Source organism: Oncorhynchus mykiss, chromosome 22, assembly GCF_057628025.1.
Source record: "Oncorhynchus mykiss isolate SJ-2025 chromosome 22, ASM5762802v1, whole genome shotgun sequence".
Classification (NCBI taxonomy): Eukaryota; Metazoa; Chordata; class Actinopteri; order Salmoniformes; family Salmonidae; genus Oncorhynchus; species Oncorhynchus mykiss.
The window spans coordinates 58,496,305-58,514,596 of record NC_143043.1 but is presented as its reverse complement, the minus strand read 5'-3'; the positions used below and the strand labels follow the sequence as shown (position 1 = coordinate 58,514,596).

At 42.2% G+C, this 18,292-nt stretch overlaps 1 protein-coding gene across 2 annotated transcripts in view; it reads right to left on the bottom strand.

Annotated features, from left to right (window-relative positions):
* spopla (speckle type BTB/POZ protein like a) overlaps window positions 1-18,292 on the bottom strand; it is a 110,473-nt gene that overhangs the window by 58,138 nt on the left and 34,043 nt on the right. For both annotated transcript variants that reach the window (XM_036959444.2, XM_036959443.2), the window contains exons 6-8: window positions 12,064-12,241; window positions 7,973-8,028; window positions 7,725-7,847 (exon numbers count right to left, since the gene is read on the bottom strand). In XM_036959444.2, the coding sequence (XP_036815339.1) occupies window positions 7,725-7,847; window positions 7,973-8,028; window positions 12,064-12,241 (357 nt within the window). The remainder of the gene's footprint in view (window positions 1-7,724; window positions 7,848-7,972; window positions 8,029-12,063; window positions 12,242-18,292) is intronic.

Here is an 18,292-nt window from a genome sequence, read left to right as displayed (position 1 = left end):
TTGAACATCTTGTGGATATGTTGTGGTATTAAACATATTGTGTTGTGGATATGTGGTGGTATTGAACATGTTGTGTTGTGGATATGTGGAGGTATTGAACATGTTGTGGATATGTGGTGGTATTGAACATGTTGTGGATATGTGGAGGTATTGAACATGTTGTGGATATGTGGTGGTATTGAACATGTTGTGGATATGTGGAGGTATTGAACATGTTGTGGATATGTGGAGGCATTGAACATGCTGTGGATATGTGGAGGTATTGAACATGTTGTGGAGATGTGGGGGTATTGAACATGTTGTGGAGATGTGGGGGTATTGAACATGTTGTGGATATGTGGTGGTATTGAACATGTTGTGGGTATGTGGAGCTATTGAACATGTTGTGGGTTTGTGGAGGTATTGAACATGTTGTGTTGTGCATATGTGGTGGTATTGAACATGTTGTGTTGTGGATATGTGGTGGTATTGAACATGTTGTGGATATGTGGTGGTATTGAACATGTTGGGGATATGTGGAGGTATTGAACATGTTGTGGATATGTGGTGGTATTGAACATGTTGTGGATATGTGGTGGTATTGAACATGTTGTGGATATGTGGAGGTATTGAACATGTTGTGGATATGTGGTGGTATTGAACATGTTGTGGATATGTGGAGGTATTGAACATGTTGTGGATATGTGGAGGCATTGAACATGCTGTGGATATGTGGAGGTATTGAACATGTTGTGGAGATGTGGGGGTATTGAACATGTTGTGGAGATGTGGGGGTATTGAACATGTTGTGGATATGTGGTGGTATTGAACATGTTGTGGGTATGTGGAGCTATTGAACATGTTGTGGGTTTGTGGAGGTATTGAACATGTTGTGTTGTGCATATGTGGTGGTATTGAACATGTTGTGTTGTGGATATGTGGTGGTATTGAACATGTTGTGGATATGTGGTGGTATTGAACATGTTGGGGATATGTGGAGGTATTGAACATGTTGTGGATATGTGGTGGTATTGAACATGTTGTGTTGTGGATATGTGGGGGTATTGAACATGTTGTGGGTATGTGGAGGTATTGAACATGTTGTGTCGTGCATATGTGGTGGTATTTAACATGTTGTGTTGTGGATATGTGGTGGCATTGAACATGTTGTGGATATGTGGTGGTATTGAACATGTTGTGGATATATGGAGGTATTGAACATGTTGTGGATATGTGGTGGTATTGAACATGTTGTGGATATGTGGTGGTATTGAACATGTTGTGTTGTGGATATGTGGGGGTATTGAACATGTTGTGGATATGTGGTAGTATTGAACATGTTCAATACCTGCACATATCCACAACATGTTGTGATGTGGATATGTGGGGGTATTAAACATGTTGTGTTGTGGATATTTGGTGGTATTGAACATGTGTTGTGGATATGTGGAGGTATTGAACATGTTGTGGATATGTGGTGGTATTGAACATGTTGTGGATATGTGGAGGTATTGAACATGTTGTGGATATGTGGAGGCATTGAACATGCTGTGGATATGTGGAGGTATTGAACATGTTGTGGAGATGTGGGGGTATTGAACATGTTGTGGAGATGTGGGGGTATTGAACATGTTGTGGATATGTGGTGGTATTGAACATGTTGTGGGTATGTGGAGCTATTGAACATGTTGTGGGTTTGTGGAGGTATTGAACATGTTGTGTTGTGCATATGTGGTGGTATTGAACATGTTGTGTTGTGGATATGTGGTGGTATTGAACATGTTGTGGATATGTGGTGGTATTGAACATGTTGGGGATATGTGGAGGTATTGAACATGTTGTGGATATGTGGTGGTATTGAACATGTTGTGTTGTGGATATGTGGGGGTATTGAACATGTTGTGGGTATGTGGAGGTATTGAACATGTTGTGTCGTGCATATGTGGTGGTATTTAACATATTGTGTTGTGGATATGTGGTGGCATTGAACATGTTGTGGATATGTGGTGGTATTGAACATGTTGTGGATATATGGAGGTATTGAACATGTTGTGGATATGTGGTGGTATTGAACATGTTGTGGATATGTGGTGGTATTGAACATGTTGTGTTGTGGATATGTGGGGGTATTGAACATGTTGTGGATATGTGGTAGTATTGAACATGTTCAATACCTGCACATATCCACAACATGTTGTGATGTGGATATGTGGGGGTATTAAACATGTCGTGTTGTGGATATTTGGTGGTATTGAACATGTTGTGATGTGGATATTTGGTGGTATTGAACATGTTGTGGATATGTGGTGGTATTGAACATGTTGTGGATATGTGGTGGTATTGAACATGTTGTGGATATGTGGTGGTATTGACGTGTTGTGGATATGTGGTGGTATTGAACATCTTGTGGATATGTTGTGGTATTAAACATGTTGTGTTGTGGATATGTGGTGGTATTGAACATGTTGTGTTGTGGATATGTGGAGGTATTGAACATGTTGTGGATATGTGGTGGTATTGAACGTGTTGTGGATATGTGGAGGTATTGAACATGTTGTGGATATGTGGAGGCATTGAACATCTTGTGGATATGTTGTGGTATTGAACATGTTGTGGACATGTGGGGGTATTGAACATGTTGTGGATATGTGGTGGTATTGAACATGTTGTGGGTATGTGGAGCTATTGAACATGTTGTGGGTATGTGGAGGTATTGAACATGTTGTGTTGTGCATATGTGGTGGTATTGAACATGTTGTGTTGTGGATATGTGGGGGTATTGAACATGTTGTGGATATGTGGTGGTATTGAACATGTTGTGGATATGTGGAGGTATTGAACATGTTGTGGATATGTGGTAGTATTGAACATGTTGTGGATATGTGGAGGTATTGAACATGTTGTGATGTGGATATGTGGGGGTATTAAACATGTTGTGTTGTGGATATTTGGTGGTATTGAACATGTTGTGATGTGGATATGTGGGGGTATTGAACATGTTGTGTTGTGGATATGTGGTGGTATTGAACATGTTGTGGGTATTGAACATGTGTTGTGGATATGTGGTGGTATTGAACATGTTGTGATGTGGATATGTGCTGGTATTGAACATGTTGTGGATATGTGGAGGTATTGAACATGTTGTGGATATGTGGTGGTATTGAACATGTTGTGGAGATGTGGGGGTATTGAACATGTTGTGGATATGTGGTGGTATTGAACATGTTGTGGGTATGTGGAGCTATTGAACATGTTGTGGGTATGTGGAGGTATTGAACATGTTGTGTTGTGCATATGTGGTGGTATTGAACATGTTGTGTTGTGGATATGTGGTGGTATTGAACATGTTGTGGATATGTGGTGGTATTGAACATGTTGTGGATATGTGGAGGTATTGAACATGTTGTGGATATGTGGTGGTATTAAACATGTTGTGGATATGTGGTGGTATTGAACATGTTGTGTTGTGGATATGTGGGGGTATTGAACATGTTGTGGATATGTGGTGGTATTGACCATGTTGTGGATATGTGGAGGTATTGAACATGTTGTGGATATGTGGTGGTATTAAACATGTTGTGGATATGTGGTGGTATTGAACATGTTGTGTTGTGGATATGTGGAGGTATTGAACATGTTGTGGATATGTGGTGGTATTGAACATGTTGTGGATATGTGGAGCTATTGAACATGTTGTGGGAATGTGGAGGTATTAAACATGTTGTGGATATGTGGTGGTATTGAACATGTTGTGTTGTGCATATGTGGTGGTATTGAACATGTTGTGTTGTGGATATGTGGTGGTATTGAACATGTTGTGGATATGTGGTGGTATTGAACATGTTGGGGATATGTGGAGGTATTGAACATGTTGTGGATATGTGGTGGTATTGAACATGTTGTGTTGTGGATATGTGGGGGTATTGAACATGTTGTGGGTATGTGGAGGTATTGAACATGTTGTGTTGTGCATATGTGGTGGTATTGAACATTTTGTGTTGTGGATATGTGGTGGCATTGAACATGTTGTGGATATGTGGTGGTATTGAACATGTTGTGGCTATATGGAGGTATTGAACATGTTGTGGATATGTGGTGGTATTGAACATGTTGTGGATATGTGGTGGTATTGAACATGTTGTGTTGTGGATATGTGGGGGTATTGAACATGTTGTGGATATGTGGTAGTATTGAACATGTTCAATACCTGCACATATCCACAACATGTTGTGATGTGGATATGTGGGGGTATTAAACATGTTGTGTTGTGGATATTTGGTGGTATTGAACATGTTGTGATGTGGATATTTGGTGGTATTGAACATGTTGTGGATATGTGGTGGTATTGAACATGTTGTGGATATGTGGTGGTATTGAACATGTTGTGGATATGTGGTGGTATTGACGTGTTGTGGATATGTGGTGGTATTGAACATCTTGTGGATATGTTGTGGTATTAAACATATTGTGTTGTGGATATGTGGTGGTATTGAACATGTTGTGTTGTGGATATGTGGAGGTATTGAACATGTTGTGGATATGTGGTGGTATTGAACATGTTGTGGATATGTGGAGGTATTGAACATGTTGTGGATATGTGGAGGCATTGAACATGCTGTGGATATGTGGAGGTATTGAACATGTTGTGGAGATGTGGGGGTATTGAACATGTTGTGGAGATGTGGGGGTATTGAACATGTTGTGGATATGTGGTGGTATTGAACATGTTGTGGGTATGTGGAGCTATTGAACATGTTGTGGGTTTGTGGAGGTATTGAACATGTTGTGTTGTGCATATGTGGTGGTATTGAACATGTTGTGTTGTGGATATGTGGTGGTATTGAACATGTTGTGGATATGTGGTGGTATTGAACATGTTGGGGATATGTGGAGGTATTGAACATGTTGTGGATATGTGGTGGTATTGAACATGTTGTGTTGTGGATATGTGGGGGTATTGAACATGTTGTGGGTATGTGGAGGTATTGAACATGTTGTGTCGTGCATATGTGGTGGTATTTAACATGTTGTGTTGTGGATATGTGGTGGCATTGAACATGTTGTGGATATGTGGTGGTATTGAACATGTTGTGGATATATGGAGGTATTGAACATGTTGTGGATATGTGGTGGTATTGAACATGTTGTGGATATGTGGTGGTATTGAACATGTTGTGTTGTGGATATGTGGGGGTATTGAACATGTTGTGGATATGTGGTAGTATTGAACATGTTCAATACCTGCACATATCCACAACATGTTGTGATGTGGATATGTGGGGGTATTAAACATGTTGTGTTGTGGATATTTGGTGGTATTGAACATGTGTTGTGGATATGTGGAGGTATTGAACATGTTGTGGATATGTGGTGGTATTGAACATGTTGTGGATATGTGGAGGTATTGAACATGTTGTGGATATGTGGAGGCATTGAACATGCTGTGGATATGTGGAGGTATTGAACATGTTGTGGAGATGTGGGGGTATTGAACATGTTGTGGAGATGTGGGGGTATTGAACATGTTGTGGATATGTGGTGGTATTGAACATGTTGTGGGTATGTGGAGCTATTGAACATGTTGTGGGTTTGTGGAGGTATTGAACATGTTGTGTTGTGCATATGTGGTGGTATTGAACATGTTGTGTTGTGGATATGTGGTGGTATTGAACATGTTGTGGATATGTGGTGGTATTGAACATGTTGGGGATATGTGGAGGTATTGAACATGTTGTGGATATGTGGTGGTATTGAACATGTTGTGTTGTGGATATGTGGGGGTATTGAACATGTTGTGGGTATGTGGAGGTATTGAACATGTTGTGTCGTGCATATGTGGTGGTATTTAACATATTGTGTTGTGGATATGTGGTGGCATTGAACATGTTGTGGATATGTGGTGGTATTGAACATGTTGTGGATATATGGAGGTATTGAACATGTTGTGGATATGTGGTGGTATTGAACATGTTGTGGATATGTGGTGGTATTGAACATGTTGTGTTGTGGATATGTGGGGGTATTGAACATGTTGTGGATATGTGGTAGTATTGAACATGTTCAATACCTGCACATATCCACAACATGTTGTGATGTGGATATGTGGGGGTATTAAACATGTCGTGTTGTGGATATTTGGTGGTATTGAACATGTTGTGATGTGGATATTTGGTGGTATTGAACATGTTGTGGATATGTGGTGGTATTGAACATGTTGTGGATATGTGGTGGTATTGAACATGTTGTGGATATGTGGTGGTATTGACGTGTTGTGGATATGTGGTGGTATTGAACATCTTGTGGATATGTTGTGGTATTAAACATGTTGTGTTGTGGATATGTGGTGGTATTGAACATGTTGTGTTGTGGATATGTGGAGGTATTGAACATGTTGTGGATATGTGGTGGTATTGAACGTGTTGTGGATATGTGGAGGTATTGAACATGTTGTGGATATGTGGAGGCATTGAACATCTTGTGGATATGTTGTGGTATTGAACATGTTGTGGACATGTGGGGGTATTGAACATGTTGTGGATATGTGGTGGTATTGAACATGTTGTGGGTATGTGGAGCTATTGAACATGTTGTGGGTATGTGGAGGTATTGAACATGTTGTGTTGTGCATATGTGGTGGTATTGAACATGTTGTGTTGTGGATATGTGGGGGTATTGAACATGTTGTGGATATGTGGTGGTATTGAACATGTTGTGGATATGTGGAGGTATTGAACATGTTGTGGATATGTGGTAGTATTGAACATGTTGTGGATATGTGGAGGTATTGAACATGTTGTGATGTGGATATGTGGGGGTATTAAACATGTTGTGTTGTGGATATTTGGTGGTATTGAACATGTTGTGATGTGGATATGTGGGGGTATTGAACATGTTGTGTTGTGGATATGTGGTGGTATTGAACATGTTGTGGGTATTGAACATGTGTTGTGGATATGTGGTGGTATTGAACATGTTGTGATGTGGATATGTGCTGGTATTGAACATGTTGTGGATATGTGGAGGTATTGAACATGTTGTGGATATGTGGTGATATTGAACATGTTGTGGATATGTGGTGGTATTGAACATGTTGTGGATATGTGGTGGTATTGAACATGTTGTGGATATGTGGTGGTATGGAACATGTTGGTATTGAACATGTTGTGATGTGGATATGTGGGGGTATTGAACATGTTGTGGATATGTGGTGGTATTGAACATGTTGTGGATATGTGGGGGTACTGAACATGTTGTGTATATGTGGGGGTGTAGGGATGTTATATGATGTACTGTTTTATCTTTAGCTCATTCAGAACAAACACTTCACTGTTTTATCTGTTGTTTTATAGCTAATGGGGATCCCTAATAAACCCCAGGAAGAGAAGCTAATAGGGATCCCTAATAAACCCCAGGAAGAATAGCTAATGGGGATCCCTAATAAACCCCAGGAAGAGTAGCTAATGGGGATCCCTAATAAACCCCAGGAAGAGAAGTTAATGGGGATACCTAATAAACCCCAGGAAGAGTAGCTAATGGGGATCCCTAATAAATACAAATACACCATCTCCCCATAACAGTAGTAGTGAGAGACAAGATAATTGTAGGGTTACATGATCTCCCCATAGCAGTACAGGGTAGTGGGAAAGAAGCACGGCACAGAGCGTAGGGTTACAGTGTCCTCACGTAATTCAAGCTCTGACACAGCATTTGAAACAGGCAGATAATTTCTTATGACTATGACTTACTTTGTCAGCAGCTGCCAGCAGGTTGTCGGCCATCTTCTCCAGGTTGGGAGCTTTCCCTGTGTAGATGAATCCCATCATCTCCTTAAACACGTCTGGCTCCACATCACTGATGTCCACACGGTTCTGAGACAGGACAATAGTGTGTTTGAAATCCCTGTGCCCACTATGTGGAGTAAAGCGGTAGTATCTTTAATCTCTGGAACGGTCATTCCGGGTCAAATAAAAGAGGTAAATAAAACTAGACCTACCTTTTTACTCTCCTCCATCTCATGTTCAAACATGGCGTTAAAGACGGGGGATCTTGCTGTCGATCAAAGACAACAACATCAGTAAGATTCGAGGCAAAACCCCCATAACATATTAACACATTTTCATGTTGCAGCTACTGGCAATATTCAATTAGGGTCAGGGGATTAGAACCCAGGTACTGCTGGACGGAGAGTAAGGGAGATAGCCAGAGGGAGGGGAGGGCTAGGGTCAGGGGATTAAAACCCAGGTACTGCTGGAGGAAAGGTATTACCTGCTAGCATGGATTTGTGTGCCTTAAACTCCTGCCCTCCCACATAACGGGAACTAGTAGTTTAGTTGTAATGGTGTAGTAGTGGTGGTGTCGTAATGTGGTGGTGTAGTAGTAGTGGTGGTGTAGTAGTAGTGGTGGTGTTGTAGTAGTGGTGGTGGTGTAGTAGTAGTGGTGGTGTAGTAGTAGTGGTGGTGTTGTAGTAGTGGTGGTGTAGTAGTAGTGGTGGTGTAGTAGTAGTGGTGGTGTAGTAGTAGTGGTGGTGTAGTAGTAGTGGTGGTGTCGTAATAGTGGTGTTGTCGTAGTAGTGGTGTTGTCGTAGTAGTGGTGGTGTCGTAGTAGTGGTGGTGTCGTAGTAGTGGTGTAGTAGTAGTAATGGTGTCGTAATAGTGGTGTAGTAGTAGTAGTGGTGTAGTAGTAGTGGTGGTGTAGTAATAGTGGTGATGTAGTAGTAGTGGTGGTGTCGTAGTAGTGGTGGTGTTGTAGTGGTGGTGCAGTAGTAGTAATGGTGTCGTAATAGTGGTGTAGTAGTAGTAGTGGCGGTGTAGTAGTAGTAGTGGTGGTGTAGTAGTAGTAGTGGTGGTGTAGTAGTAGTGGTGGTGTTGTAGTAGTGGTGGTGTTGTAGTAGTAGTGGTGGTGTTGTAGTAGTGGTGGTGTAGTAGTAGTAGTGGTGGTGTACTAGTAGTGGTGGTGTTGTAGTAGTGGTGGTGGTGTAGTAGTAGTGGTGTTGTCGTAGTAGTGGTGGTGTAGTAGTAGTGGTGGTGTTGTCGTAGTAGTGGTGGTGTAGTAGTAGTGGTGGTGTAGTAGTAGTGGTGGTGTAGTAGTAGTAGTGGTGGTGTAGTAGTAGTGGTGGTGTTGTCGTAGTAGTGGTGGTGTAGTAGTAGTGGTGGTGTAGTAGTAGTGGTGGTGTAGTAGTAGTGGTGGTGTTGTCGTAGTAGTGGTGGTGTAGTAGTAGTGGTGGTGTTGTAGTAGTAGTGGTGGTGTTGTCGTAGTAGTGGTGGTGTAGTAGTAGTGGTGGTGTAGTAGTGGTGGTGGTGTAGTAGTAGTGGTGGTGTAGTAGTAGTGGTGGTGTAGTAGTAGTGGTGTTGTCGTAGTAGTGGTGGTGTAGTAGTAGTGGTGGTGTTGTCGTAGTAGTGGTGTTGTCGTAGTAGTGGTGGTGTAGTAGTAGTGGTGGTGGTGTAGTAGTAGTGGTGGTGTAGTAGTAGTGGTGGTGTCGTAATAGTGGTGTTGTCGTAGTAGTGGTGGTGTAGTAGTAGTGGTGGTGTCGTAGTAGTGGTGTTGTCGTAGTAGTGGTGTTGTAGTAGTAGTGGTGGTGTAGTAGTAGTGGTGGTGTAGTAGTAGTGGTGGTGTAGTAGTAGTGGTGGTGTAGTAGTAGTGGTGGTGTAGTAGTAGTGGTGGTGTAGTAGTAGTGGTGTTGTAGTAGTGGTGGTGGTGTAGTAGTAGTGGTGGTGTCGTAATAGTGGTGTTGTCGTAGTAGTGGTGGTGTCGTAGTAGTGGTGGTGTCGTAGTAGTGGTGTTGTCGTAGTAGTGGTGGTGTAGTAGTAGTAATGGTGTCGTAATAGTGGTGTAGTAGTAGTAGTGGTGTAGTAGTAGTGGTGGTGTAGTAATAGTGGTGATGTAGTAGTAGTGGTGGTGTCGTAGTAGTGGTGGTGTTGTAGTGGTGGTGCAGTAGTAGTAATGGTGTCGTAATAGTGGTGTAGTAGTAGTAGTGGTGGTGTAGTAGTAGTGGTGGTGTAGTAGTAGTGGTGGTGTAGTAATAGTGGTGGTGTCGTAATAGTGGTGGTGTAGTAGTAGTGGTGGTGTTGTAGTAGTGGTGTAGTAGTAGTAATGGTGTCATAATAGTGGTGTAGTAGTGGTGTAGTAGTAGTAGTGGTGGTGTAGTAGTAGTGGTGATGTAGTAATAGTGGTGATGTAGTAGTAGTGGTGGTGTCGTAGTAGTAGTAGTAGTAGTAGTAGTAGTAGTGTAGTAGTAGTAGTGGTGGTGTAGTAGTAGTGGTGGTGTAGTAGTAGCGGTGGTGTAGGTGTAGTAGTAGTAGTAATGGTGTCGTAATAGTGGTGGGGTAATAGCAGTGGTGTAGTAGTAATGGTGGGGTAGCGATGGGGTAGTAGCAATGTTGGTGTCGTAATAGTGGTGATGTCGTAGTAGTAGGGATGTAGTAGTAGTGGTGGTGTCGTAATAGTGGCGGTGTGGTAGTAGTGGTGTAGTCCTGTAGTAGTAATTGTTTAATAGTGTAGTTTGGGGCGGCAGGTAGCCAGCCTAGTGGTTATAGGTTGCAAGATCGAATCCCCGAGCTGACAAGGTAAACATCTGTCATTCTGCCCCTGAACAAGGCAGTTAACCCACTGTTCCTAGTCCTGTAGTAGTGTGGCAGTTGTAGTAGTGTAGATGTAGTGTAGTATTAGGGTAGTAGTAGGAGGTGTGTATTGGTAGTAGTAATGGTGTAGTAGCGTAGTAGTATTGGCGCAGTAGCATAGTAGTAGTGAAGTGGTAATGGAGTAGCAGTGTAGAAGTTGTAAATTAGTGGTGTAGAAGTAATGCATTAGTGATGTAGTAGCACTAGTAGTAGTGTATTAGTGGTGTAGTAGTAGTAGTGGTGGTATTGAAGTAGTAGTAGTAGAAGTGGTGCATTAGTGATGTAGTAGTAGTAGTGGTGTAGCAGTAGTAGTAGTGGTGGTATTGAAGTAGTAGTAGTAGAAGTAGTGTATTAGTGGTGTAGTAGTAGTGGTAGTGTAGCAAAAGTTTAGTAGCGGTGTATTAGTAGCAGTGTATTCGTTATGTAGTTGTGTAGTAGTAGTAGTAGTGTAGCAGTAGTTTAGTAGTGGTGTAGTAGTAGTAGTAGTACTGTAGTAGTGGTGTAGTAGTAGTAGTATTGGTGTAGTAGTTGTAGTAGTGTATACGTGATGTAGTAGTAGTAGTAGTGGTGTAGCAGTAGTTAAGTAGTGGTGTAGTAGTATTATTGTAGTAGTAGTGTAGCAGTAGTTAAGTAGTGGTGTAGTAGAAATAGTGTTGTAGTAATAGTAGTAGTAGAAGAAAAGTATTGGTGGTGTAGTAGTTGAGTAGCAGTAGTTTAGTAGTGGTGTAGTAGTAATAGTGTATTCGTGATGTAGTAGTAGAAGTGTCGCAGTAGAGTAGTAGTAGTAGTAGCAGCAGTAGTTTAGTGGTGATGCAGTAGTAGTGGTGTTGTAGTAGTAGTGTATTAGTAGTGTATTAGTGATGTAGTAGTACTGTAGCAGTAGTTTAGTAGTAGTGTATTAGTGGTGTAGCAAAAGTATTGTAGTAGTAGTAGTGTAGTGGTAGTGTAGCAGTAGTTTAGTAGTGTTGTAGTAGTGTATTAGTGATGTAGTAGTACTGTAGCAGTAGTTGAGTAGTAGTGTATTAGTATTGTAGCAGTAGTTTAGTAGTGGTGCAGCACTATTGTAGTAATGTAGCAGTAGTTTAGTAGTGTTGTAGTAGTGTATTAGTGATGTAGTAGTACTGTAGCAGTAGTTTAGTAGTAGTGTATTAGTAGTGTAGCAGTAGTACTGTAGTAGTGTATTGTGGTGTAGCAGTAGTTTAGTATTGGTGTAGTAGTAGATGTATTGTAGTAGTAGTAGTAGTGCTGTTGTAACATAAGTAATGCCTTGGTGGTGTAGTAGTAGTGTATTAGTGATGTAGTAGTAGCAGTGTAGCAGTAGTTTAGTCGTAGTGTATTAGTGGTGTAGCAGTAGTATTGTAGTAGCAGTGTATTAGTGGTGTAGTAGTAGTAGTAGTAGTGTAGCAGTAGTTTAGTAGAGGGTATTCGTGGTGTAGTAGTAGTAGTAGTGGTGTAGTAGTAGTGTTACCTGCCAGGATGGATTTGTGTGCCTTGAACTCCTGCCCTCCCACATAGAGGGAACAATCAGTGAAGCGGGAACACTGCCACAGGTTCCCCAGGTCATCTGACAGCTGGCACTCTGGTACCTTCAGCATGTTCATGTTGGACTGGCCAGAGATGTTCACAGAGTCCTGCACCACACTCACCTGTAATATAACATACAATACATGATCAATACTAAATCATTCTGGGCTGGCCAGAGATGTACACAGAGTCCTGAACCACATTCACCTTTTAATTTAATTTGTTTTATTTCACCTTTATGTAACCAGGTAGGCCAGTTGAGAACAAGTTCTCATTTACAACTGCGACCTGGCCAAGATAAAGCAAAGCACTGTGACACAAACAACAACACAGAGTTACACATAAACAAACGTACAGACTATAACACAATAGAAAAAGTCTATATACAGTGTGTGACGATGGTAAGGCAATAAATAGGCCATAGTAGCGAAGTAATTACAGTTTAGCAGATTAACACTGGAGTGATAGATGAGCAGATGATGGTGTGTAGGTAGTGATACTTGTGTGCAAAAGAGCAGCAAAGTAAATAAAAACAATATGGGGATGAGGTAGGTAGATTGGATTTACTATTTACAGATGTACACCTAGAATATAATATAACATACAATACATTATCCATACATTATCTATACATTTACATGATCATAACTAAATCATGTTGGACTGGCCAGAGATGTTCACAGAGTCCTGCACCACCCTCACCTAGAACACAATACATTAATCTATACTAAAACACAAGTACTATGTGGACGGACACAATAATAGATGGTTTGGAGAGAACTTCTAAAGACGTGTCCCCTTCCTTATGCCAGTACATGTCCAGGCCCGTCTGAAGTTTGCTAGAGAGCATTTGGATGATCCAGAAGAAGATTGGGAGAATGTCATATGGTCAGATGAAACCAAAATAGAACCTTTTGGTAAAAACTCAACTCGTCGTGTTTGGAGGATAAAGAATGTTGAGTTGCATCCAAAGAACACCATACCTACTGTGAAGCATGGGGGTGGAAACATCATGCTTTGGGACTGTTTTTCTGCAAAGGGACCAAGACGACTGATCCGTGTAAAGGAAAGAATGAATGGGGCCATGTATCGTGAGATTTTGAGTGAAAACCTCTTCCATCAGCAAGGGCATTGAAGATGAAATGTGGCTGGGTCTTTCAGCATGACAATGATCCCAAACACACCGCCTGGGCAACGAAGGAGTGGCTTCGTAAGAAGCATTTCAAGGTCCTGGAGTGGCCTAGCCAGTCTCCAGATCTCAACCCCATAGAAAATATTTGGAGGGAGTTGAAAGTCCGTGTTGCCCAGCAACAGCCCCAAAATATCACGGCTCTAGAGGAGATCTGCATGGAGGAATGGGCCAAAATACCAGCAACAGTGTGTGAAAACCTTGTGAAGACTTCCAGAAAATGTTTGACCTCTGTTATATACCCTTTGTTGGCAATGACAAAGTATTGAGAAACTTTTGTTATTGACCAAATACTTATTTTCCACCATAATTTGCAAATAAATTCATTAAAAATCCTACAATGTGATTTTCTGGATTTTTTTTTCTCATTTTGTCTGTCCTAGTTGAAGTGTACTACCTATGATGAAAATTACAGGCCTCTCTCACCTTTTTAAGTGGGAGAACTTGCACAATTGGTGGCTGACAAAATAATTTTTTGCCCCACTGTAGCATATCATTACAGCAGTATGGAGTGGGTCTAGACACCGGTATGGTAGCTAGCTTACAATCAAATGCCGACCGCATTATCTACCAAGATAATTATCTTAGATTATAATCACAGTCGTGTATATCCCCCCCAAGAAGACACATCGACGGCCTTGAAAGAACTTCATTGGACTCTATGTAAACTGGAAACCATATATCCTGAGGCTGTATTTATTTTAGCTGGGGATTTTAACCAGGCTAATCTGAAAACAAGGCTCCCTAAATTTTTACGCATATCGAATGCGTGACCCGGGCTGGCAAAACCCTGGATCATTGTTACTCTAACTTCCACGACGCATACAAAGCCCTCCCCCGTCCTCCTTTCGGCGAATCTAACCACGACTCCATTTTGTTGCTCCCAGCCTAAAGACAGAAACTAAAACAGGAAACTCTCGAGCTCAGGTCTGTTCAACACTGGTCCCGAACAATCGTACAGCGTAGGACAATAACATTGATGAATACGCTGATTCGGTGAGTGAGTTTATTAGCAAGTGCATCAGTGATGTTGGACCCACAGCGACTATTAAAATCTTCCCCAACCAGAAACCGTGGCTTGATGGCAGCATTCGCGCAAAGCTGAAAGCGCGAACCTCTGCTTTTAATCAGGGCAAGGCGACCGGAAACATGACTGAATACCAACAGTGTAGCTATTCCCTCCACAAGGCAATCAAACAAGCTAAGCGCCAGTATAGAGACAAAGTAGAGTCGCAATTCGACGGCTCAGACACGAGACGTATGTGGCAGGGTCTACAGTCAATCACGGACTACAAAAAGAAAACCAGCCCCGTCGTGGACCACGATGTCTTGCTCCCAGACAAACTAAACAACTTCTTTGCTCGCTTTGAGGACAATACAGTGCCACTGACACGGCCCGCTACCAAAACCTGCGGGGTCTCCTTCACTGCAGACAACGTGAGTAAAACATTTAAACGTGTTAACCCTTGCAAGCCTGCCGGCCCAGACGGCATCCCCAGCGGCGTCCTCAGAGCATGCGCAGACCAGCTGGCTGCTGTGTTTATGGACATATTCAATCAATCCTTATCCCAGTCTGCTGTTCCCACATGCTTCAAGAGGGCCACCATTGTTCCTGTTCCCAATAAAGTCATTTAGCTCAGTTACCTTAGCTATCGCCCCGTAGCACACACTTCCGTCATCATGAAGTGCTTTGAGAGACTAGTCAAGGACCAGATCACCTCCTACTTGACACCCTAGACCCACTCCAATTTGCTTACCGCCTCAATAGGTCCACAGACGACGCAATCACACTGCTCACTTCCCTAACCCAACTGGACAAGAGGAATACCAATGTAAGAATGCTGTTCATCGACTACAGCTCAGCATTTAACACCATAGTACCCTCCAATTTCGTCATTAAGCTTGAGACCCTGGGTCTCGACCCCGCTCTGTGCAACTGGGTCCTGGTCTTCCTGACGGGCTGCCCCCAGGTGGTGAGGCTAGGAAACAACATCTCCACCACGCTGATCCTCAACACTGGGGCACTACTCCCTGTTCAACCATGACTGTGTGGCCATGCACGCCTCCAACTCAATCATCAAGTTTGCAGACGACACTACAGTGGTAGGCTTGATGTTTCCAGCCCCATGCTTCACAGTAGGTATGGTGTTCTTTGGATGCAACTCAGCATTCTTTGTCCTCCAAACACGACGAGTTTAGTTTTTACCAAAAAGTTATATTTTGGTTTCATCTGACTTCTTCTGGATCATCCAAATGCTCTCTAGCAAACTTCAGATGGGCCTGGACATGTACTGGCTTAAGCAAGGGGGACACGTCTGGCACTGCAGGATTTGAGTCCCTGGCGGCGTAGTGTGTTACTGATGGTAGGCTTTGTTACTTTGGTCCCAGCTCTCTGCAGGTAATTCACTAGGTCCCCCCATGTGGTTCTGAGAATTTTGCTCACCGTTCTTGTGATCATTTTGACCCCACGGGGTGAGATCTTGCGTGGAGCCCCAGATCGAGGAAGATTATCAGTGGTCTTGTATGTCTTCCATTTCCTAATAATTGCTCCCACAGTTGATTTCTTCAAACCAAGCTGCTTACCTATTGCAGATTCAGTCTTCCCAGCCTGGTACAGGTCTACAATTTTGTTTCTGGTGTCCTTTGACAGCTCTTTGGTCTTGGCCATAGTGGAGTTTGGAGTGTGACTGTTTGAGGTTGTGGACAGGTGTCTTTTATACTGATAACAAGTTCAAACAGGTGCCATTAATACAGGTAACGAGTGGAGGACAGAGGAGCCTGTTAAAGAAGAAGTTACAGGTCTATGAGAGCCAGAAATCTTGCTTGTTTGTAGGTGACCAAATACTTATTTTCCACCATTATTTGCAAATAAATTAATAAAAAATCCTACAATGTGATTTTCTGGATTTTTTTTCTCATTTTGTCTGTCATAGTTGAAGTGTACCTATGATGAAAATTACAGGCCTCTCATATTTTTAATTGGGAGAACTTGCACAATTGGTGGCTGACTAAATACTTTTTTGCCCCACTGTATATCCACAGTAAAACGAGTACTATATCGACATAACCTGAAAGGCCGCTCAGCAAGGAAGAAATCACTGCTCCAAAACCACCATAAAAAAGCCAGACTACGGTTTGCAACTGAATAAGGGGACAAAAATGTTACTTTTTGGAGAAGGTCTGAAGAAACAAAAATTTTACTATTTGGCCATAATGACCATCGTTATTATTTTACCTTTATTTCTACTTTTTTTTATTTTACCTTTATTTTTCTCATTGAGATAATATCTATTTTCCAAGAGAGACCTGGTCCAATAGCAGCAGGGGGAACAACGTTTCAGACAAAACAACTTACATACACTAACACAACATTAAACAAAACTTAGTGTATGTAAACTTCTGACCCACTGGAATTGTGATATAGTGAATTTTAAGTGAAATAATCTGTCTGTAAACAATTGTTGGAAAAATTACTTGTGTCATGCACAAAGTAGATGTCCTAACCGACTTGCCAAAACTATAGTTTGTTAACAAGACATTTGTGGAGTGGTTGAAAAATGAGTTTTAATGACTCCAACCTAAGTAAATGTAAACCTCCGACTTCAACTGTACATAGTCAATGGTAGGCTTCGAGGGGACTCCTACGGTAGGTACACCTATAGCTAATCAGTAGACTACTTTATCACGGACCCCAAGCCATTCTCTCAGAGCGTTCACAGTCAACCCACTGATATCAGATCACAGCAAAATCACAGTCTACTTTTGTATTTGTATTTATTATGGATCACCATTAGGGGGGGGGGGGAGACTCCAGAGTGATGCAGCGGTCTAAGACACTGCATCTCAGTGCCAGAGGGTTTGATTCCAGGCTGTATCACAACTGGCCGTGATTTGGAGTCACATAGGACGGTGCACAATTGGCCCAGCGTCGTCCGGGTTAGGGTTTGGCCGGTGTGGGCCGTCATTGTAAATAAGAATTTGTTCTTAACTAACTTGCCCTGTTAAATAAAGGTTAAATAAAAAATAAAATTAGCTGCTGCCAAGTAAGCAGCTACTCTTCCTGGGGTCCAGCGAAATTAAGGCAGTTTATACAATTTTAAAAACACAACAATGCATTCACAAATCTCACCCCAACTCCACCACTACCACATATTTACAGTACAAAACCCATGTGTACGTGTGTGCATAGTGCGTATGTTATCATGTGTGTGCATGGATGTGTCTGTGCCTATGTTTGTACTGTGCGCCTCCCAAAGTCTGTTCTGGACTTGGGGACTGTGAAGAGACCTCTTGTGGCATGTCTTTTGGGGTATGCATGTGTGTGCGAGCTGCGCTCCAGTAGTTCAAACAGACAGCTCGGTGCAATCAACATGTCAATACCTCTCACAAATAGTACTGATGAAGTCAATCTCTCCTTCACATTGAGCCAGGAGAGATTGGCATGCATATTATTAATGTTAGCTCTCTGTGAACATCCAAGGGCCGGCTGTGCTGCCCTGTTCTGAGCCAATTGCAATTTTCATAAATCCCTTTTTGTGGCACCTGACCACACGACTTAACAGTTGTCCAGGTGCGACAACACTAGGGCCTGTAGGACCTACCTTGTTGATAGTGCTGTTAAGAAGGTACAAACTAGGGCCTGTGGGATCTGCCTTGTTGATAGTGCTGTCTAGAAGGTAGAAACTAGGGCCTGTAGGACCTGCCTTGTTGATAGTGCTGTCTAGAAGGTAGAAACTAGGGCCTATAGGATCTGCCTTGTTGACAGTGCTGTTAAGAAGGTAGAAACTAGGGCCTGTAGGACCTGCCTTGTTGACAGTGCTGTTAAGAAGGTAGAAACTAGGGCCTGTAGGTCCTGCCTTGTTGATAGTGCTGTCTAGAAGGTAGAAACTAGGGCCTGTATGACCTGCCTTGTTGACAGTGCTGTTAAGAAGGTAGAAACTAGGACCTGTAGGTCCTGCCTTGTTGATAGTGCTGTCTAGAAGGT